At 43.7% G+C, this 23173-nt stretch overlaps 1 protein-coding gene across 1 annotated transcript; it reads right to left on the reverse strand.

The window, feature by feature from the left end:
* Positions 1–9503: 9503 nt before the first annotated feature.
* Positions 9504–10372, reverse strand: LOC108011570 (uncharacterized). Its single transcript, XM_017076743.4, has 2 exons — positions 9794–10372; positions 9504–9736 (listed from the first exon to the last, which is right to left on the reverse strand). Exons 1-2 carry the CDS (start codon positions 10306–10308, stop codon positions 9643–9645), a joined length of 609 nt encoding a protein of 202 aa, XP_016932232.2. The 5' UTR covers positions 10309–10372; the 3' UTR covers positions 9504–9642.
* Between the last annotated feature and the right edge of the window lie 12801 nt (positions 10373–23173).

The following is a 23173-nucleotide window of genomic DNA, read 5'->3' on the forward strand; positions in this document are numbered from 1 at the left end:
GCAGAAACACATCAGCTCCAGCCAACGACACACAGCCACACAAAGCGTAACGACAAAAACATCATCAGCAGTCAGGAGAAAAGCGAGTCGAGTCGAGTCAAAAAAAAGAAAAGGAAAAACGTCGAAAAAAGCAAGGGAAAACCGCTCAGTATCTGTGTGTGAAATTTGGCACTGAAACCGTGTTGCACTGGAAAAATTTAAATTAGACCGCCATAAAACGAAATGTACGGGTCATGTTGTATAAGAACTCGATATGGTGTTGCTAATGCTCGGGCTGGAATTTTAAAACGGCCTTCAAAGGAAGTGAAAAGCCATGGAATGTCGTCTTTGAAGCTATGTAAGTGTGTTCTCTTTGTTGTGTTTTATTCAAATGGAAAAAAGATTTTGAACAGGCTGTTGTGAATTTCGCAATGGTAGACAGTATAAAGCACTGAGAGTTGTTATATAAAGTATTTTAGAGCTCTAAGATTATTTTTTTAAAACTATAACAAAAAAGAATAGCTTAAATGAGGCTTTTTAAATTTTTACAAAATATTTATGATATGGTTTATTTCTTACACAGAAATCATGAAAGGTTACATAACATTGAAATTTTTCGGTATTTATAATGACTCTAAATATTCTGTAGCATACTTTTTATTATTAGAGGTTTAAAAAGTATCTTTTGTTACTTGTTAGGACTCTAAAGCCCACTTTAAGACACCCTTTTAATGATTTGACTTTCTCCCAACATGTATTTAATTATATAATTTTAATATTTTGCTCAGTGTGGTGTAGCGCTCTCCGGGTCCTGACAGCCATAACAATCTGCAGTTTTTTGCCGCTGATTCTTCGCACTGGCCTTCCGAAAGAGGGAGAGTGAAAAGGAGGACCGTGTGCGGTCGACATCAGCGAAAGACAAACTCAAAACTTATTTACACTGAGGCAGCCATACGGACACGTACACACACTCATATAGAGCTCCTTCCATTTACAATGCATTTTGGCATGACCGCAGCATAAAAATTTGTAAAGAGCCCCTCGACGAGGCTCCCAAAACCTGGAGCCCGAAAACCATCCTCCTTTACCTCCCAGAAAACAAAACTAGGAATAGTTGCTGGCCAGCAGGAGCAACAAAAGCAGCAGAGGCAAATGCGCAAAAAACGCAAAGGGGAAATGAATAAAAGGCCGGAAGCAATATGCATTTCCGCTGCCAGAAAAATGTAAGCACTTTCCACTTGCCAGCAGAACGAAAGGGGGAGGGGGTTGGAAAACAGTGTGAACTGGGAGCAGTGAAAAGTGCAACTGGAAAAACTCAACCGGCTGACTTGGCAGAAGCGGGAGAAACCAGGAGCTGCAGCCCCATGTTTATGAATGACTGTGTGTGCTGCTTTCCCTTTTGCTTTCTCCGCTTTTCCCTCCCTGGGCAAGGATTTTCCCAGCCACTCTCTAATATACTAAACCGGTAAATATAACCAAAAAACTGTTTTAAATTTTTGAATCCTCCGCTGCAAGGAGCGCCTGGCAATGTGTCAAGCATCCGAAAGGACCAGCAGACTACCAGTCTACACAGAAAAATATTGCTATGTGATATCTATAAGGAAATGGTGGTTAAGATATCAAAATTTCAATTTCATATGTCAAAGATATTAAAGGAGTAGAAAGTACCATAGAAATCACATTGGTTTTAAAATCACTTTCAAAGGTGCCTAAAAGTATACAACAAAATATTTTTAATACGCACTCTTTAGTATTTTCATGGTATATTATTGAAATTCAATTAAATTCTGATATTTTTAGAGAGCAACCGAAATAATTATTATCTTTTTTATGATTCCCATCCATCAAAACGCTATGAACTAGCATTTTTTATCCGTGCAGCAGAGCTCAAGCCATTTTCGGGTGGCTTTTAACTTTATTAAAATAGATGAAAGTGGGCAGAGCCGGCTGAGCTGGCTGGAGGAGCACTTTGCCAGAATTGTTAATACAAAAAGTGGGGGATCGGGATCTCGTGGAGACGGCGACGCCAGTGCAACAAAAGATTTACAGCGTCCACAATGGGAGCGAGCAAATGGTCGTTGTGTAGTGCAGTTGACACACAAATGAATCAATCGGAATTTGAGATTCCGATTCGGGCCGAAAGCGGGTCAAAATGCGGAGAAGGAACGCCCAAATTGAAAACTTGCTGAACGACTGGCTCCCCAGGCAAAGTCGTCGGTTTCGGCCTGCTCCACTTTCAGCGTCTCGAAATTGAATTATTAATTCTGAAATAATGCTCGAATAAAAGTCGATAAGCCAAGAAGTGAAATGGCAGCTAAGCTACACGAAATGGCGAGCACACAGGACTCCTTTCGGCTCCTTTCTCTCGAGGAGAAGGAGCCAAGCATCCTGGGCAAGGCGATACCTAAGAGCATGTCGATATTAGGCAAGATAAATTGAAAACGAATGGCGAAGTGGGTTGGTGGCTAGGGAGCTAGAGGAGTCAGTCGAAAATTGCCGCATAGAAATAAACATCAGCCAACATTTAACGCAGGATATAGACCACGGCTACGGTTACGGTTTCGGGTCCAAGTCGAAGTCAAAGTCGATGTCGATGGCGATGGCATTAAGTCAGTGGAAAGCAGTGGCGAAGCCATCGGGTGGATTGAATGAAGCGGAAACGGAAAGCAAGCTAATGAATGAAGCACAACGAACCAAATGAATGGCAGGGTCCCGAGTTTGAGTCTGGGTTTTGGGCTTGGGGCCACAGGACTACAGGACTACACGCTTCGCTGGATTCGGTGGAATGGCTTGCTGCGGTTTGGCTGCTCTCATAAAACGACCTTCACAGCTTATACACAAATGAATATTTGTATTTTGGCAACGACACCAACAACGAGCTGAAGACAATGGCAATTTTCGCCTTAGACTCTGGCAAGCCTACACTTCTCAAAAGATAAAACTTAATATTATAATAATAAAAAAATCTAAAATTATATTCTTTACAGAAATATATTGAATTGGCTATTTATTTTAACAATAATAAAATCTTAAAAATAAAATACACGTTTATATAATTTAAAACTTCTTGAGGTAGTAAATGAGGGGAATCGAGAAATTGCAATATTCAATATCAATTTAACACTTTTACGTAGACTCTATGATTTTTGGGTTCAGTTTTCTCCTGGTGTAAAATAACAGAAGGAATGAGGCTTTGGAGATGCTGGGCCGGCACACAATTGCCACGTTTTCCGGCTTTGTGCGGGTTTGTTTTTGACTGGACCGAGCCATCACCATCGAGCATCGACCATCTACCATCGAGCACCGCCTACCCACGTCACACTTCAGATAAGAGCCTTTGCATATTAGCCCCGCTTTTGGGGCCGAAACGAGACCAGTTGCCAGTTGGATACCCGACAGGATATCTGGCAGGATATCGTTCATTAGAGCACTAGAAGTTGGGCGGGCGAGGCAAATGAACTGTTACCGTTCCGTCGCCCCATCAGGATGCCGATTCATTTGTTTAACAACGCCGCCCCCTGAAAAGTGGCCCAGAGATCAAACACAAATCACTCGCTGAGTAATCGCCGCGACAGTAATGAAAATGACTTCCATTCCACTCAGACCTCGACCTCCGAAAGTTTTACATTTAACTTTGTAAGTTTGTTGTGGTTGCTGAACCAAACCCATGGCCATACCCCTCCGATTTTCCTACTAGAACAAATAACGGGCCCGGGGCAATTTTTTGATTTTTGGCTTCTGATTTTGTATGATTTTGGCCTTTGTGATGATGGGGGAACCAGGCAAATAAATTTCATTGGACTCCTCTGCGTAGGCCCAATTAAATTTCAGCCGGGCATGGGAGCTGAGAGAAAGTTTCCAGAGGAACTTTTGTGTAATGAAAACAAATTATGCTTAATAGAAAGTTGCTGGATTGGAAATGGTTTTCGGTTTGAATTTAGTTCACAATGAGGGATTGGCAGGCTTTGGGAGCGGATTAGCGAGGTTGCCGGCCCATAAAATTAAACAGAGCCTCTCATCATCTGCTGAGGGAAATTCCCTAATTTAAGAACTTCCTTCTGGAGTCTCAAGAATAAGAATTCTCCTGCTTCCTTATCGAGGGATCGCTGGTGGGACATTTGCCTTTATTGACTCCATATTTCTTTATTTTGCGACTGCGTTGCACTTTACGGCTGCCGGCGGGCAGAGCGGACGGGTTTTATACGATTTTCTTGTCATTCGGCCTGGTTTATGTCCTCCTCGCATGCACGCCAGTGCTTCCCATTTCCCGGCCGTACGTGTGTTTGCTTTATGGGGGAAAGCACAATCATGCATATTTCCCAGGCCTCCAATGTACATATTTTGGTCGAGTTTACGCACTTTATTAACATATACTCAGGCCAAAAGGACGATTTCGAGTCGTCGTCGTGCCAAGGATGTGGCACATAAAAAATGAATCTGCTGGTCGTGCGCTGCTCGGAATTTAATATAAAAGGCACAATGATAATATTATAAAATGCTTAAACAGAATATTGAAATGAGCTCAAGGAAACGATTCACTTTATTGCGAATTTCCCAGCTTACGAGAAGAGCGGGTTGGCAGATGAAGCTCCATTCAATCATGTTCGTCTGTCTTAAATTTATAGTACAATTGACTCATGAAGGTCAGTCTTAGAGACAAAGAGCCCCACTCAAGTTCCCCGAGACATTCTGATCCATCTCGTCAGATGAAGAGGCTTAAAGAGACTCAAAATACTAGCTGGACTTTAATTAACTGCAGGCGCCATAAAGAGAAGAAAATAAATTTTGCAGTTTAATTAAAATTTCAGAGGAAAGACCAAGATATCTGCCCAGTTGTTTGGCGCTGATCAAATGCACAAAGCAAACAAACCTTGGAGTAAACAACCAACAAGCATGGAGAAATAACTGGGCGATGGCATCGATGATTTTCTGCCGAACAGAGGGCCACGCAAAGTGTCAATAACAATTTACACTTGAGACGATATCTCAATATTGTTGCACGCCAGCAACAGGACAACAAAAGCAATCAAGCGGACGGGATGGTGGGATTTCGAGAGCAACAGGACAACGGGACAACAGGACACAATGCCGCTGAAGGATGGGGTGCGGGCTCAGCTAGTTTGTTTATTTAGCCGGCGACACGCAGCAGCACCCCCAAGTGACCAGGAACACCACGGAGTCATCTGTCGCCGGCCAGTCAGCTCCATGTCCACTTCGATCCTATCATTCTCAAGAAAGGCCTCGAAATCGAGGTAAACAACATGGTATCACCCACCAAACAGCAGAGATTAGCATCGGTAATATGAAAAAGAGGAAAACTTATCACAGATTTAAAACCCAAACTTTTGAGGGTAACCCTTATTCAAATCAGGTTCTGATTGGTCATGTATTTATTATATTCTGGGTCACCTTTTTGATTTCTTTTCTCTTTTTAGGTTATCAACAATTGCAACAATGCAATTTATTATATCATTATACAACACAAATTTAAGGGTGCGTCACTTTAAAAACGAGATGCGATAAGTCAAGATACAGGTTCTGGAAATGGAGTTCTTACTTCCTTTTCCTACGTTCTCAAATCAAATACTTACTCTTTCAAGCCATTTTGCTGTTTGATCTAATAATTAGTGTGTGGACAAAACAGCACTTCACTATAAAGATTTTATTTCTGCAACAATGATTACACTGTCTGAAAAAAGTACAGAGTTTCGGTAGAAGAGGAGACAACTTTTAAGGCAAGTCAAATAGGACTCGAAAGACAGTGCAACAAGATTTTAGCACTCAAGGGTGGGAACACGCCCCATATGAACTCGACTCGAGCAAATAGCGCGTTTCGCTGGGGATAAGGATGATTGTGGATTGTAAGTCCTGCTCAATGAGCAGTGCTCATTCGCTGGGCAAACACGATTCCTTTCATTCCTGCTAAGCTTTAAGTGGACACATACACGTTCGCCCAAAATAAACACGCCTTGAGTTAAGGGTACAGTGAGTCTCGGGGAGATTGAGCCATCCATCTGGTCATCCCAGGGCCAATGGCACTCCAGCGCCAAATGGAACAACCTCTCGAGGATCCTTTTCCGTCCAGCTCCTTGGGTATTTATGCCAATTAGCTCTTGTAAATGCTAATTAGGAGCCGGAGCAAGAGTCACAGTCGCAGCGCGGAGGACAGCTGATAAATTAGCCATGAATATTCAGCGGCCACGCGCAACGTTATTTTCCGCAAAATTAAATTATACATTTTTAAGTTGGCCCCGTCCAGACCAAAAAGAACGAGAGCCGAAAGGCCTAGCTTTTTCTACACTGAATGAAAAACTACTACTTTTATAAAAGAAAACTTAATTGCCCAGAAATCACTGGGAGTTTGAAATCACTTATAAAGGTGCCTCAAAGTATGCAATACAATATTTTCCGTTTGAAAGTCGATCGAACTGCATACTTTTAGGCACCCTTTTAAGTGTTTTATAAAGATTATTATAAATTGATTTTTAGTTGACAAGTAATACATATTAATAACTAAAAACTTTGCAGTAAGTGTATGCAGAGCCCCATCATAATTATCCACTCGAATATTTACCCTGTCGTCTTTGCTCCCGATTATGATGGCTTCCCGCTGGCCAAGCTGGCCAATCCTTTGGCAAATCATCGACGACGAGTGCATTTGCTCGGGTCAGAAGTTTGCTGGCTGGCAATGTTCCGGCAAATGTATTGCGCAAAACGGCGTGGAATTGCCTTTAAAAACGCATCAAATTATGCCGGAGGAGCAGCATCCACTCCGCGATGGAGGAGCTGCCCCTTCAAATTAGTGCACACAAAGCTCCGGCGGATGGGGAACTGGATGGCAAATGGCGAATGGGAAGTGGAAGTGGGTCTAGTTGGCTACTTGGCGTATTTACCAGGCGCTTAACCGACTTTCCGCACGCACGGGAGCGGGTCTGCCTGCTGGTGGTTGATGGTTGGGGGAAAAATATATATTGGCAGTGCTGCTGCGCCACTCCGCTGGCAAAAGTGCTCCACAATGGCACTCGTTCAGACAATGTTAAATGCGCGCTCGTTGCGAGCTGTCTGTCAACTTGGCTCAAGTGGTTCCCCAATCTCTGGCCAATAGCTCCTCCTCCGGCCATCGCCACTCGATCGATTCCCGCCTCTGACAGCGGCACAATGCGGATGCGGATGAGGAAGCGGAGTGCACTTGTCGCCATCATTGACATCAATGCATCGCAGCTGGCTTTTTAGCTGTCGCGCCCAATGAGGAGCAATAAGGGCCGAAGGGACCCGGGGGGAAAGGACCCAGGGACGAAGGACCAAGAGGGTGGTGTTGGCCAAACACTTTGGCATAATTTCCAGCGAATAACTAATGGGCGTGGCTCGCGCTTTGGGCACCCCTCCCTGCCATCGATAGCCTCTTAACCCAGCGCACTGTTCCAAAAAACCAGCATGAACAATGTCAAAATCAGAAAGACCTTACGTTATTTCGAGTTCTGTTTTATATTTAATTCACTCTAAAATATAAAGGACTGAAGCTTACACTAAGCGGTTGACTACAATCCAAAAATGTTCCAAAAGCTTTCCCAATCACAGGGTAAAGTTAACAGAACATATATATAAATTTAAGATCCATGTATCCATTTTAAATGAATATATCACTCAAACAAATTCTGAATGAAATTTTAATTCTTAATAATATTTTGATTATGAAGCCTCTGACTTACGAATTACCTGTCATTCAGCTTCCACAATTTTGTGTAAGATGCGATTCATCATATTGATTGATTTATGAACTTTACTCAAACACCTTTTATGTCAGACTATATTATTCATGTTTTGATTTTTGTAAAGATTTTATCTGAAAAAGATGTCTGTATCAAAGCTGAATGATTACGAGATCCTTCATATTAAAGGGAATTTATTGAGACAAGCCACATAATCGGATTTAATCTTCTTAGGGTAAGAAATACATTTTATTGAGGGCTTATCGGTTGAAACAAAAGAAAATGCGAAATTACCCAGTTGAATGCACTTTAACTCGAAAACAATTTCTCCGGCTTGCATACTTTGCTTTTTTCTCTCTGCAGGTGGCAGTCATGCCGTGTCATATTGAAAGCAGCTTTTACTGTCCGGACAGCAGGCTCAAAACCCTTTATGCAATCTGCATACAAGCGAACAGATTTCTTTGTGCGAGAATTGATTGCATATTACGTATACGTAATGCCGCAAAAGCGCCGCCATTTCTGCCATTTTCTGCCGGCACACGCACAGCAGCCTCATCAATAACTAAAGCCGACAGCTTCGCCTTCCATTCGAAATGAAGGTGAAAAGTGGGCGGGGCAGGGCCGAAGGCGTAGGAGGAGGCAGTGGGCGTGGCTGCCAAGTTGTTAGCACGCTCGACTGATATTATTTTTTGCTCCTTTATGAATTATTCGCAAACGCATTGATTCGCGCGCGGGCTGCCAGCCAAAGGCAACAAGGAAGCGAAGCGAAGCAAAGGCGTCCGCTGTGAAATTTTCATTTGGGTTTTATTTACGTTCAATCGGGTTTTCGCGAAATTAGTTAAGTTTAGCGTGAATTTTATTATGCCAGGTAGAGGGCCGAGGGTGGAGAGTAAAGCCTCGAGCGAGCAAACTTCTTAATTAAAAGATTTGCCCACTGATTGGGTATTTGGCCAAGGTAGCAGGAAAATGCGGGGCCACGTAGGAACGTATATTCAATTTGTTAAATGCATTCGAGTGCCATTGTCTGCGGCGATAATTGCCAGAGTTGGTTGTCCGGATGAACTGCGGTGAGCAGTTGGTGACCCCGACGAATCAAAGCCACATGACCTCCCACACTCCCCGGCCATAAATCTCATTTCATTTTTGCCCTGCCAGCGCAAATAAATTCATAGATATGAGTCGAATGACCCTAACTGACCATTCGACATTGCACTTTGTACGAATTTATTTACGGCAGTTGTTATTTTTACGAGAGCCTCTACAGAAAATAGCATGGCTCTGTGAAGCCCACACAAACTAGTGCCATTTCCGAATTTAATTTAGGGGCCCAGCCCTGGAATCTCTGTTTAAATCAATGTTGATGTTTGCCTTTGAGGCCATTTAATTGCGGAAGGCGGAATACCTGGTTCGTAAAGAGGGAGAATGCGCTGGAGCGAAGAAATTTCTTCATTGGGCAGCCTGTGCAATTTAAGGACTTAAATTCCATAACTCGATTACTCATCGATGCTTTAAATTTACGTTTAATTAAATTTCCTTCGAGTTTAAGTTATCAATAGTTGGAATATAACTCTGTGGGGTTCCTTTTAATAGGAGAAAAGCAAGTTGTGCAAAGGAATTTTGTTATTAGACGGTCAGGAAAATTAAAGACCTTAACGTACCTATACTACATTATTATTTATTGGAAAATCGGATTAGAAAGGATTTTGAAGATTATTATTATTATATCATTATATTGAAAATTAGAACTATTTATTCTTAGTTGGTAGTTTACATTACTATTAACCCAATCAATGGCAGATCAAAATGCAAGCTTCAAAAGTGCAAAATAATTTATTAGGTATCTTCTATGGATCCATTAAAATTCTCGCCAGAAACTCTTCGCAATATTTCCAATTTGATATACCGAAACGAGACATCTTGGGACATTATCAACAGGTCGCTTTCCATCCGTAATTTAGTTGCTTTTGATCCTCAGTTGGTTGAAGTTGAATTTGCTCATGTAGGTGGGACCGAGTTTGGGACTGGGCAATCGGCAGGGTCCCCGTTTGCTGTAATAAATTAATATGTACTATGGATCAAGGAAAGGACTTTCCGATCGTACTCACCAGGCGCTGTGAAATTGATCCAAGCTCTCGTTTGCTTCGCGTCTGCTTTGCTCGGATTTACTAAGGACCATGTCCTTCCTACGGCAATTGCAGTGATCCTTGAGCAAGGACCTGAGTTGTGTGCTCTGATGACCACCATGTCGCACAATCTCGGCCAACATTTTGGCCAGCAGCTCCTCCAGAACCTGTTCGGCACTGGGTCTACCAGCCAAATGAGGATTCACATAGTGCATCACCCGCTGGACTGTCCTTTCGTAATCCACAGGAAGCCCCGTATGCCGATCCATGCGAAATAGCTTGGGAATCCTCTTTTGTATCTTGGGTTTCGTCTGAACCACTGTCCTGCGCCAGATCCTCTGGTTCGGTGGCACGGAAGATGGTTTCGAGATGGGCTTGTTGGCCCTGAACCGAGTCTTTAAGAAACGCTGCTGCTGCGGATCAGTTTTGGGAACTTTCTTAGCGGAGACCTTTTCTTTGGCCATCGATTTGGCACGACCTCGCTTTGTTGAAAGCATAATTTTCCCGTTTTTGGAATAGTTTTTCAACGGACAAATTTTGTTTGGCTCTAAACGTTTGCTCTGTGCTTATAAATATTGAGAAAATCTACTCCAGGCCATCTAAATGTTAAATGAAAAGAAATTTTTAAAAAAGCAGTGGAAAATAAAATTGTTAAAATTAACTAATAAATACATTTTGAAATTACTAACGTTTTTAGTTCATTTATATTTGATTGAATGCTGTGATAAAACTCCTTTGCCTTTCAAAAGGAAATCATAAATTTTCTATTTAAAAATAAATTGTTGCATACTTTTAGACAGCTTTATTTAACAAAATATACTCAAGCTAAGTTTTTTTCTGTGTTTCACAGGTTTTATGTTTGCATGTTTCTGGCTGAGTACAATATTTATTGGAAGGACCTGCCGCTTGCGTCAGATGCAAATACTATTTAACTGGGAACATGATTACAATTGCCGTGCCAGATTTATGATTTCATTGCCCACACACACACGGCGGTTTCAGACTTGTTTTCAGACACAAGTTGTGAGCTGATGTGGCCACAGCCCAACTTAACTTTTGAAACAATGTCAAACGCAATAAACGTGTGAGTGTGGAGTGTTAAACCGCATTGTTTAAATGCAGCGCTGGCGAACAATGTAAATTGTACATGCGAGAGCACAGGAATTTAACATATAGTACATAAGTACGCAGATACGTATAAATTATACGAGATACGGGCGGTCGGCTCCCAAAGTTGACACACCCACCCGCCCACACAAACGCGTACAATAACAAATAGTGGCACACTCAGTTGGATTGCAAAGGACGCAGCAGAAATAGAACAAAAGCAATATAATTAATCATCGAAGAGCAGGCCAAGCAGAAACAGCATGCTGTTAAAGCAACAACACAGCAGAGCAGCAGGAGCAGAAACAGAAACAGCATCCCGGCGTCAGGATCGCATCTAGAATTAGGGACCTCCCTCGTGGCAAGCCTCGAAAATGACATTTGCGGAGCAAATATTGTTGCAACATTGCTAACAACATAATTCACATTAACGGCCTGCAGATACGACTGTGCAATGCTCTACGGCAAATGTCCTTTTGATTGGATTGATTACCTATACCATGGCTAGCGCCTAGCAACCCTCTTAAAATAAATAAGAAACATATATTTATTGTGGTCCTTCGAGCCGGATTACTTTTAAGGTTAAGTAACATCTATGTTCATATATAAATATATTTTATTTGATATGTTTTGATATACTTTTTTGCCATTAAGAACATTAGTCCATTTAAAATGAAAATGTAATGTTGGGGAAGCTTAAAAGTTGTTTAACAGACCATAGTGTTAACAAGAACTTCGTTGGGTAAGTAAAGTTTGTAAGTCCCCAGCGTCAACAAATCGATATGGCAAGCCCTAAAACAAATCCCCTGGCAGATCTTGTCCGAAATGAAGAGTACTAATGACACACACTTGCTTTTGGCACGGGGGCGTAGACCAGCAGGGCGTGGCACTCGGCAGCATTGTGTTTATGTTGCAGCTAGATGCACTGAGGGTATCTGCAACTGCCATTGCAACTGCAACACTGTGTGCAATCAATTATGCTGGATGGGTTATAGCCACCGATGCCAGACGCTCGCCCACAATGATGCAGTGTGCAGCTGTCAGGAGTCGGAAGCCCATCATCGATGGCAGGCGAACCATATAGAGATCCAATTCCATTCGACTTGGAGCACTCGGGGTATTATCCCAGGCTAAGTTCAATTAGGGACGTGGGTACGCAACGTGAAATTGAAAAGCATAAATGTCATTCTCTATTCCAAACGTCAAATTTGATTTTTTAAGGCAGCGAAGCCGAAGCAGACAAAGCGGGGAATTTCTATAGCCAAGGAAATGACTTCACACCTTCGCCCTCCGCAAAGTTAGAGAGAAAGAAATGGATCAAATATAGATTTATGTGTTTCATGTCAAAATAAATGGATTTTACATGTTGCCACAAAGCGTTCCCTGCTCGCTCCTGCTCGCCGACTGAATCCTTGCGTCACAGGACGTGAGGGCGCAGGACGCCAGGACGATGATGGCGACAAACAGCAGCAACAACAATGAAAATATAACGTGGCATTAAAATGTCATTTCATACTCATACAAACAAGCTCATATAACGCTCCCTTTTGTTGGAAGATGAAACGTCGGCGGGGAAGCGAAATATTAAGTTAATATGTTTGATTTGGGGGTGGGAACTCCTCTTTGATCCCTTGAAATTTAGCGAGGTGCAGACAGGATATTGGCAGCTGCTTGCAGCCACACAGGATATTAAAGCCATAAAGATGAAATATTTCAGCGCTCAGCATTCCCCGTCAGCAATCAGGTGCGATCCACAGCCCTCCCTCATCCCGACTGCGATTCCCAATCCGAAGCTAGACAAATTCCCCCAACAATGGGGATTATTCAAATTATTTCCCACTTCTCGAATCTGACAGCCCGTCACAGTCGTCACCTCGGCGGAGAAGTCGTCGTCCCTCGAAAGCCTGGCACGTCTATTTGTGTTTGCTCTCCCGATTCCCAAATCGTTGCCTATTTTCCGGCAGCCACCTCTCCAGCCCTCCCAGTGTGACACATGATGCCATGTCATATAATTTATCAGCGCATTTTTGGCATTCAACTCGCGTCCTGACATTGCCCTGAAAGGCCAAAAAAAGACTGCTCTCGCTGCCCTGCAGTGCCACCAAGTGGCACATGGCCTGCCCCAACTCAGTCAAATGCCAAAAACCATATATGAGAAAGTGCACAGGGAGTAACCAGAACTTATCTTCTGGTAGAATCCATTATTGTTTCGAAATTCCGTTCGATTACTGTCCTATATTGTAACTTTCCTAGTTTCGACAGCTACTGAAAACCTTGAAATTCCTATTTATTTACATGGTATGTGGTCCCTCGAGCCGGATTATTAAGAACTTTAACTCCATATACAAAGGAATGAAGCTCTACGATTCTTATCTTCCTCAGGTTATTTCCTATATGGTTCTTTAAGTCTATGATCCGACTCTTCACATTCTTCAATATATTTTGTGGAGATGCATCCCTATTTCTCCCAGTGCTGCAGCGCTATACCATGTTCGGATATGCCAGCTCCCTTGAGCTTTGTTTTCGTTTCTCCTCTTTTCTTTCCGTTCCTGCTTTTCATTTTGATAAATATGTGGGGGGCAGAAATCTATCATTTCGCGTGTCGCATAAATAAATACATCAAGAGGCACCACCCCCACGCACACCCTTCTTTCGGTTCAGAGGGCAAAGGGGAGCGGCACACAAACTGTTAATCAACGGAAAATGGGAAACCCCCTCCCCAACGCTTCTGCTGTTGTTGTTGTTGTTTTGACTGTGCTGGGGAGTTGGCAATTTGTTTAGTCGTTAAACTTTTTTAGCGTTTCGTTATTTAATGCAAATTGATGATAACGGGCGACGCGCTAATGAGTATACGAGTATGTACACCGGATGACGGGAAAACAGAAGCCGAAGGGTCGCATAACCCATTCTTTGGGAGGACCCTAAATAGAATGTACCAATTTACCAGCACAAGCGCAGCATAAATATCAAACATCCTCATACTCGTCGGTTGTATACAAATTTAATGAATGTTCCCGTTTTCGGTGGCCCATAAATAATCAACGAGCGTTCTAGGAACTCGGCACTGCGGAAAAACTGAGTGTCTTTTTTGGTAACCACGTGGAATTCTTTTTTTATTTTGTTAGAATTTCCGCAGCTCCTAAAATGACTCATCCTTTGACTTTGTACTTTCCATTTTCTCTCTCTGTGCTTTAAGCCATAAATAACACACACAATTGGCGCATTTGTGGTTGTTGTTTCGCCCTTTCTGGTGCGACACCTTTTATGTGACCGGGGAGCCTCAGTTTGTTAAATGAAATTCGTTAAAAGTCCTGCCAAAGGAGTGGAAAAGCCCCGGCAGCCAGCTGCTGGCATTGCCAAGAGCACTTTCCCTGCGTTTCGGCTTGGTTCGGTTACGTGTGCAGTCAATTCCACTCGGCTGCCCATTGAAAAGTTTTGCACTTCGCTGCACAAAGGACATGGAGGCGAAGGCGAACCTTTAGCATCACAGAGGGCAACATCAAGGCCACCGAAAAGGGTTGGTGGTGGGCCTTAATCGTAGTCCCCCCTGGTGTCGGGAAAAAACTAAACACTAAACATCATAATACAACTTTGACAAAACCCCCTCCTCCTCGAGCGATAATAATTTATGTGCCATGGTAAAAACATTGTTGCATAACTTCATTTCCATTTCCGGACTTTTTCCTGAAACTTTGGCGCTTATTGAACTCCCATGAAAATGCGTCACTGCAAGAACACGTAGGGACAATATGCATACACAGAAAAAATATCAATTTCCTTATGACAGACTAAGGAGTTTAATATTGAATAGTGTTAACTTGATATTGAAAATTTCAATTCAATCAACATGGTGGCTAAAATTATTATGTTTAAGAGTGACAAAGACATGTTAAAAGTAAATCTACCCTCTTTCTAACATGATTTTCTTGTCCCTGACATTTTCGGGCATACCAAAGTGAGGCAGCTCGTACCCCTACTAACTTTTTAAGGAATTCATACCCTTACAATTTTTTGTCTTAGTGCAGCGAACGGAATTACCATGCGTCGAGCAACTTTGTTGTGTCCTACAATATCTCGGAAAAGCTGAGGGACAGAATCCCAAGCGGGAGTGCCAGTCCATTTCCTTGACTACCGAAAACACTCGATAGCCAAGACCACGGCCATTACAACAGCCGATGATGTGGTGGGGGCTCTCAATTGGAGGGGGAGATGGGTAGCCGGGTAGCTGGGATGCTGGGAAGCTGGGGAAGATGACCACCGGACGGCGGTGATATGACCGCAAAACCAATACGAGTGCCAGGACGATTCGATTTAATGGAAAATCGACCGCAGAAACAGCAACAACTTAAGCGATTCAGAAATTGCAACACACGCTGCCCCGCCGAATCCCCTGATCCTTCCGTCCCGATTTTCCACATCTGACACACTTTTGGGACACTTACACACACTCGACGAGAATCTGGCCTCACGGGCCACGCAATTAGGGGGCTTAACCACTGGCCGACGGGCCTTGAACTGCGCTATATGCTATATGCTATCTGCTATCTGCAGCTGAAGTATGTGGGCGCGGCGCCCATCGACGATATATTGAAACTTGAAAGCATTAAGCGAGCGGCGGACCAGCGAAAACCAAAGCGAACCACGCGCAATTACGACGGAATCGGTATTGGTATGCAATGCGAGGGCAGGACAACTGATTTTAAAGGGATAACAATCCGAAAACCTTAACATACAGGACAGAGAATAAAACCACAAACTTTTCGAGGTACGTTAATTTAATACCGCAATACTATGGGACTAGTTATGAGCTATGGAGTAAGAATTTAAACAACAGAAATTGAACAAAGTATAAATCTTAAAGCAGAGTATGGGAGAATTCTATCACCATTCTTTCTTGATATTTCCCCTTTAAATAGGGGTACCATGAGTCAGTACGTACGCAGTATAAGTGCAGTTTTGGGTCACCTCCTTGAGAGCCAAAAATGTGACAATAAATACGCTAAAGCTGATTTTTAGGGCATTGAACTACATAAAGTTATGGCAGCTGAAAATGGTGATATTATGAGTTAAGTTTTGAGCAATACAAGTGTAGTTTGGGGTCACCTTTTTTCAAGGCAACAAAAAAACTTAGGAAAAGCTAGTAAGGAAGTGAGTAAAATGTTCTTTACTTAGAATTTGCTAATGGCAACCATATATTTCCGATCCACCCTCGCCATAAAACGCTCTGAGCTAGGCAGCTGTAATAAAGCCAGAGAAAACAAAACCGGATGGTAGGTCAGGGATGGGATTGGGACACAGTGTAGAGGGCTTGTCGCCGAAGCCATCGAAAACAGAAGTTCTGCGATTAAGCCAAACGAAAAGAGCACAAACACAAGTCCTCCACGAGTCGATGGTCCACTCTCCGTTGCTTTTGCTTTTGCTTCTGCTGTGCTGCTCGGCGGTTCCTGTTCCCATTCGAATTCCTATTCCTGCAAACCAATTCAAGTGTTCCGTGAAATGAGTCGAAAATTGACATTCGATTTGCAAGACCATTGCACATAGCACTGGCTGTCGCCAGTCTCGATTCTCGAGTCGCGAATCGCGAGGGTGGGCGATTGGGCGTGGTCGTGCAGCGATTAAAGCCCAGTTTTTGCGGTCAGGATCCGGCACGAACGGAGCCTTAAAGTCAGCAGAGCAGCTGGAAAGTATGCAATTAATTTTGCAATTGCATGTGAAGTGCACATAAAACGATGGCATTCGAATTCGCAGTAACATTCCATATGCACAGGGGAACAATTAAGCACCTGACCAGGCCCAGTTCTCGGTTCCACGAATCCGGCCTAGGTGCACGGAAAAGAATTAGAAATAATACCCAATGTAAGGGTTCGAAATCTGAAAAAAGTAAGTAAACTTTTTCACTTTATAAAGAAAGAAAATATAACATGTTATATCCGTTATATGTATGTATATTTTCCATTAATAACATAATAATATCCAAGTCTTTCGTCATTTTTCCCATATAAAAATATATTATAGCATACTTTTAGGTACCTTTTAGGCGATTTCAACATTTTATAGTTGTTAGAAAGAAAACCTTATCAAGACTTTTTCCTATCTGTATGCAATCGATGTGGGGACCACGGACCAGGGTAATTACCTTGCACTTGCCGTTGAACTCTCGTCTTCTCATTTGCATGGCGCACAAGAGAGCTGCATTCGTCACTTCTCAAATTAGATTCGAGGTGAATCATTGATACGGAGCAAAGCTGCTGCAGTGAAGTGAACTGCTGCTGGGCCTGTGTCTAAGTTGGCTTAAATTCCAAATGCTAAATGCTGGCAATTAAAGTGCGCCCAAAATGCAGCACTGCCTCGTTACGGGCCACAATTATTCAGATCTGCAGATTCCCCTGGATACTCCGATTCCCTGGTTCTCTGGTCTCCTAATGAGACTGCCGCAATGCTGCTGAGTCTGCTGTCGCCCGGCGCAGCTCATTAAATATTTAATTGCGAAATTAAAAGAATATGCCAGCGCAGCAGAAAACGTGCGACAGCCAGGAGGAGTCTCCTATCTTGTCACCCCGAATGTGCAGTTGCAGCTAAAAGTCGCAGACAACGGCAATTACTATCACAAATGCTTATTAAAATTGCTTTTACAAGTTGTTAATTTCATAATACCGGTTTTTATTGTGGGCAGGAGCGGCGGAATGCCAGGGGCACTTTGGCGCCAAGGCTCCAGCTCCATGCAAATTCCCACGACCCGACCTCGTCCACCTCATCAGCCTCATCCTTGACCTCGTGGAGAGGAGGCGCCTAGACCTGTAATACACTCATCCAAGTCCAGGTCCTTATTGATCGCTTGCGGTTGTGCACAATTTAGATCAAGGATACCGATAGGGCTTCGTGTTTATGCCAAAACCGTTTTGTCAATGCTGAAAACATTTATGCCAATTTGCGTTTTGGCGAGCTGACAACTCGACGGCGACGCCGACGACGACGCGACATCGGAAAAGTCGATAGCGAAAGTGGAAAGTGGAAAAATTACGCGGCTGAGGAGGCAAAGTCTTTCGGCTCTTTTGCGCCACCTCGTCATCGTCATCGTCGTTGCCGTAACGGCAAAATTACAAAATTAAATTATTTTCGGGCGAATTTATCAACACGGAGCGGAGGCACCCGGAACGCAGCTCCCGGAAATTGCTAAATATCTTTGTTACCAATTGAGTTTTTCGCCCCTCGCAAAGGAAGCAGCCCCTCGCCACCTCGCTGTTATGATTCCAATTTTAATGACATAATTATGCAATAAAATACCGGGCCTATCGGTGTTGATTTCGATCTCATGGTTAGGCAAGGAGTCGCTTTTCCGGTACATAGTTTGGTTGTCGAAATTCAGGATTAAATTTCAAGTGTCAAAAAGTGATTAATTGCTTTGTGTTAAAATTAATAAAATATATATATATTTGTTTCTTCATCAATATATATACAATAGATAAGTGGTTCACAAACATCATATAATAAATAAAATGAATTGACCTACTACCTTTACTGCACTTTTTTAATGATCTGAATATACATCATTGATTGTTTGAAGTCTGAGCTTTTTGACTCCTCATTTGAAATTCGTTACTCTAAGCCGCCAAGATGTGGTATCTCAAATTACGGCCGTAATCCAGATTTGGCTGTCCGCCATCGCCGTCGGCGGCATTAAATCAGAAACTTTGCGTATTAGATCAGGCCAAACACACAGACCGACCCGCATACGTTGCCCATCCGAAGGTGGCTCGAACTATACCAATTTATTTGCCACACTGATTGGCGTATTGTGCTCACTCCGGCCGCACACTTCCTTTCACGCTCTCACGTAGTCCCGTGTTCCGAGTTCCCAGTTCCCAGCTCCCAGTGCCCCATTCCTCATCCTCGTGCGCCCGAGTTAAGCTACAAACTAAGCCTCATTATACGACCTCCCATTCCCATTCCCACTCCCAATCCCAATCGCAGTACCGGTAAGACATAGACAAGCTGCGCAACTGATTGCTAAATAGACAGGCAGCCAATACACATCGATAAGGCCGAGATAACGGACAGATTGTCTTTGGGTGGGGTTTGGAATGGGAATGGGCCTGGGCCCATGGTATGGTAACGAAGACGCTGCCTGATTAATTAGGGCATTAATTTTGCTAAATTACTCCAATACATTAGGGAGATCGAAGCCATTTGTCAAAATTAACCTGAGGACCAATGTAAATGAATTCGCCGTGCACACTGCGCCGTAATGAAGTCCGGGGATATGCCAGAGATGCCCAAGACGACCGACCGACCGGAATCGAGCTGCCGAACTGGGCGTAGATTGCGCCAATGACAACGATTACGAAGGCGTATCAATGACTGATGAGGGCACGGCTGGAAGCCGAGCACGTGGTCTGTCCGCTGTCGTCTCGACGACTTCGAATGGTCCGCCCCGGAGAGAGGGCATCAATCTCCCTATCCCCACTCCCCTTAATTCACTACCCGCGACTCGGACTCTGCCCATCTGCATAATTCAAAGCACTGCATCCCAAGGCGTTTCCTAGATCCTAAGAAATTGCTCAGTTACACCGAGAGAAGCTGAAGTTATGTTTCCTTAAAGTAGAAGAACAACAATTACAAATGGAAGAACACACCCCAAGTACGACGAGCCCTAGCCAGCTTTTCCGAAACTCTCTCTTTAAACGGGGTCAAAAAATCAAGCCTACTGACCCTATCTGTCCAGTTTTTTCCTGAGTGTAGCACTTCTTCTCCCAGTTGGCCACTGCCTCAAATGTCAACGGCAGTCAAGATGCCAGCCGGCTGCGGATTGCTCCGTTGTCTATCTGTCGGCTAGTCAGTCTGTCAGTCACTCAGTCCCTCAGTCAGTCAGTGAGTCATTCAGCTATAACCAGGAACCCAGCTTGTTTTCAATCCCGGCGGATAAGTTAACAAAGCGCACAGACCACAGAGCTTTCTGGGCACACCGAACCCGGGGGACACGAATAGTGCGGAAGTGGAGAAGTGGAGTGTTCAGCTGGGTCTGCGGAAAGCGCGCATTCTTCCAGCTTTGCGCTAAGCCACTTTTGTGTGGTCCACGGACGCACCGAAGACGTCTCTAGGTCTCTGTCTCTGTCTATGTTCCTCGTCGCGCTGCCCATTCAGAACCCCACTGCATTAATGGGCATGGGCGACATTTCCCACTTACGATTGCAGGCATATTATGAAAAATGCACAATGTGCCATCAACACACGGAGCTTAGAGGGAGATGAAAGGAAAGGGGAATCCCAACGACGACTGTAACGACGTCATCAGTGCTCGAAACGCCCCCGTAGTCATCAGCTTAAAGTTTTCTAGACGAAGACGCAGAAGGATAAAGGGCACAGGACCCAGGTACGCTGCTTTACATTTTTATGTGTGTGTGTATTGTGGGTGCCAAAAGGACGGCGGTGGGTGTGAGCGGCGGCATTAATAATTGAAATATTCACTAACAGGAAGTTGAAGACGTTAATGGCGCCCAACGAGGGGCGTTCTCGCTGTACTATCTTCCCTCGCGCTTGATTGAGGTTTACTTTGCTGCTGCTCCTGATGCTAATGCATAAACCATGCACAGACATCAGCAGGCAGCTCACATCACATCGGTGTCGTCGTGGTCCGGGTTTTTAGTCTCAGTCCTCAGTCCTCGGGCTTCGGCTTCCACTTCTGCTGTGGTCTAGGCAACTTATTTTTAGCTCATTACGGGCAAACGACTGCGACGGACAGGGAACGCCTCTCGAGGAGTCGGAGCCCTTGTCCTTTCGGGTCTGCTTCCTGTTTGACGCCAGCCACCCGCTCGACCCACTGCGGCTTCATCTTGTGTTTTGAACTTGCCGTATTCCCAAAACGCTGGCATGCGTAATGAGCCGGGGCTCGGGTTGCCTCTTCGCTTTCTTCTTGTTTTGTAATTTCAAAATCATTTTGCCGCGCGCTCTAAAAACGAGAATGCGTGTTACACTGCTAAGAAGTACAGGAAGTTTAAGAAACTGAGTTTTTAAACAGCTTTTTAGACGAATACCAAAGGACCATATTTATTAAGTTTTTGAATAAAAAGATGTTTAGTGTCTTAAAGTACACGATAATTTATAAAACAAAGGAGGGTTGCTTTCCACAGCATACTTTTGGACACCCTTGGTTTTGAATCTTACAAGGTTGCTGTTAGTGTTCGTCCGAAAGAAGAAATGCCGCATATCAACAGAAATAGGTTTGCAAATTGGAATCGAACCAAGAAAGATTTTTCTTTATCCAATTTTTTGTTAGCTTTGAATTTTTGCTGTGTATTTAACTTGGGGCTACCGTTGTGGTCCTGTTTCTTCCCGCTCCTCCTGCAGGACACCCTTGCTTTTGTCGGTGCTCCCGACTCCCAACTCCCAGCTCCCTGTTCTGTTTCCGTTTTCTGTCCAGGGGCAAAGGCGTCGCTTGTTCCCGAATTCCCGTAGCAGTCATTTGCGTTTATTATCACAACGCGTTGACTTTCCCATTCCCCATCCTCCGGCTCCTCGGCACATCAACTTCAATATACCGACTCGAATCGGGCATAAAGTAAGGTTATTCGATTTCCTTCATGCGCGGGAGCTTTAAAGCAATCTGCTCTGGCTTTAACGTGCGCTCGAGTGGATGGGGTTATCGGGAGAAATGCGAACGGAAGGATGCGCCTGGCGCAAACTGTAACCGCAAAACGCCAAAAGGAAATAAATGTGCGACTTTGCAATGAAACAAGCATTTATGGTGCCATAAAACAAACCAAGCACGAATATTTCTAACTCATCTTAAAACAAATACATGCGAGAGCGCCAGTTTCTGTGTATCTGTCTGTTTGCTCTTATGTAAGAGCATCCTCGTCCTCGTCCTCGTCCTCGTCCTTCGTCCTTTTCGTCCTGGTCCTGGTCCGCATGTGTTTGATTACATGGCCAAAATTTTGTGTGTGTTTTGTGTTTGACTACGGCTTTTGGAGCCGGGAAAATAAGGTTGAGTTCTGAGAACTGAGAACTGAGGGTGGTTGGGCGTTGGGGGTGGGACAAAGTCAAGCATAAACTTGCTCAGATAAAGTTTGATTAGTGCGACAGACTAAAGCCTATCTGCCAGCGCCGCGGTTAACAGATACCTCCACCGAATGCGGTCGCCTGCTTTTCGCTCAGTGCACACAGATAGAAAAACAAGGTTATATCGAAAAATATTTGTTTATAGCAGGGTATACTTTAAAATGCCTTTTAAAAGGTGTCAAAAAGTGTGCAACAATATATTTTCAATCTTTAAAACTTGTACAGCATTCTTTTAGGCTGTCCTTGAATATAATTTCAAAAAATTACTCGTTTCTCGGGTAACCTCTATTAAATTCCCATTTCCAAAATAATCTTCAAGCTGAATATAATTAACTTTTTTGCTGTGCACGCACATACGGACCAGCATATGGGCACATGAAGACCTCGGCAAATTTGTGAAATTGTGATATAAAAAACCAGCCGGAGGCAGCGCGAAAAAAGAAGCTGCTGAACAGGATCTGAGCACACAAAAACCGCAAAATACAAAACGCAAAATTACTCCCACGGGACAGGGGGCGAAATGGTGGGGGCGTGGCCCCAACCAAATTACCGTCAGCTCGGTGGGAAATACTGAAATACCGAAAAGTACGAAATGACATGTCGCATTTTAAAGTTGCGTCAACGTCAACGTCAACCTCAGGCTTCGGGCTCCTGTAAGGGAATAAATAAACTGAAAAAGACTGAAGATGGGTGGTTAAATTGTTTTAGAGTGCTTTGTTGGTTTTTTGGCTGCCTCGTGCTGTTCTTTTGCGGTGTAATTTGAATATGCGAGCCTTAAAGTGAAAGCATTTGCATGCTGGATACACCCAGCTCTCCTCCTCGCCGACTGGCGCCTCCGTCCTCCTCTGACCACGAGACACATTTACGGGTAAACAGTGTTAATGAAGTCGCATTAATTTGAGTGCGTTATACAGGACAACGCGGAAGGACACGGCAGCACGGTCGGAACGCAACAAAGCCGTCACAGATGAAGCACAAGGAGCTGTGGGGACTGGCGAAGGAAGCGGATCCAGAAAGACCAACAGCAACTCCTTTGCACACTTACAGTCGGGAGAGGGTTCAGTGAAAAAAAAGGACGGACTTTCGAATAGTTTTTATATACCTAAGAATTTATCGAGATTATAATAAATATTATTCATACATATCCTTAAAAGTTCTTTGGAAACCGGCATTCCGAACAGAAATCTGTAGAGCTATTAA

Source organism: Drosophila suzukii, chromosome 2L (genome assembly GCF_043229965.1).
Source record: "Drosophila suzukii chromosome 2L, CBGP_Dsuzu_IsoJpt1.0, whole genome shotgun sequence".
Taxonomy (NCBI): domain Eukaryota; kingdom Metazoa; phylum Arthropoda; class Insecta; order Diptera; family Drosophilidae; genus Drosophila; species Drosophila suzukii.

Excerpts from the sequence above, each read along its gene's own strand:
- LOC108011570 (XM_017076743.4), bottom strand. The coding sequence starts at position 10,308 with ATGCTTTCAACAAAGCGAGGTCGTGCCAAATCGATGGCCAAAGAAAAG. Across the intron at positions 9,737-9,793 it reads GATCAATTTCACAGCGCCTG|CAAACGGGGACCCTGCCGAT; the intron begins GTGAGTACGATC and ends AATTTATTACAG.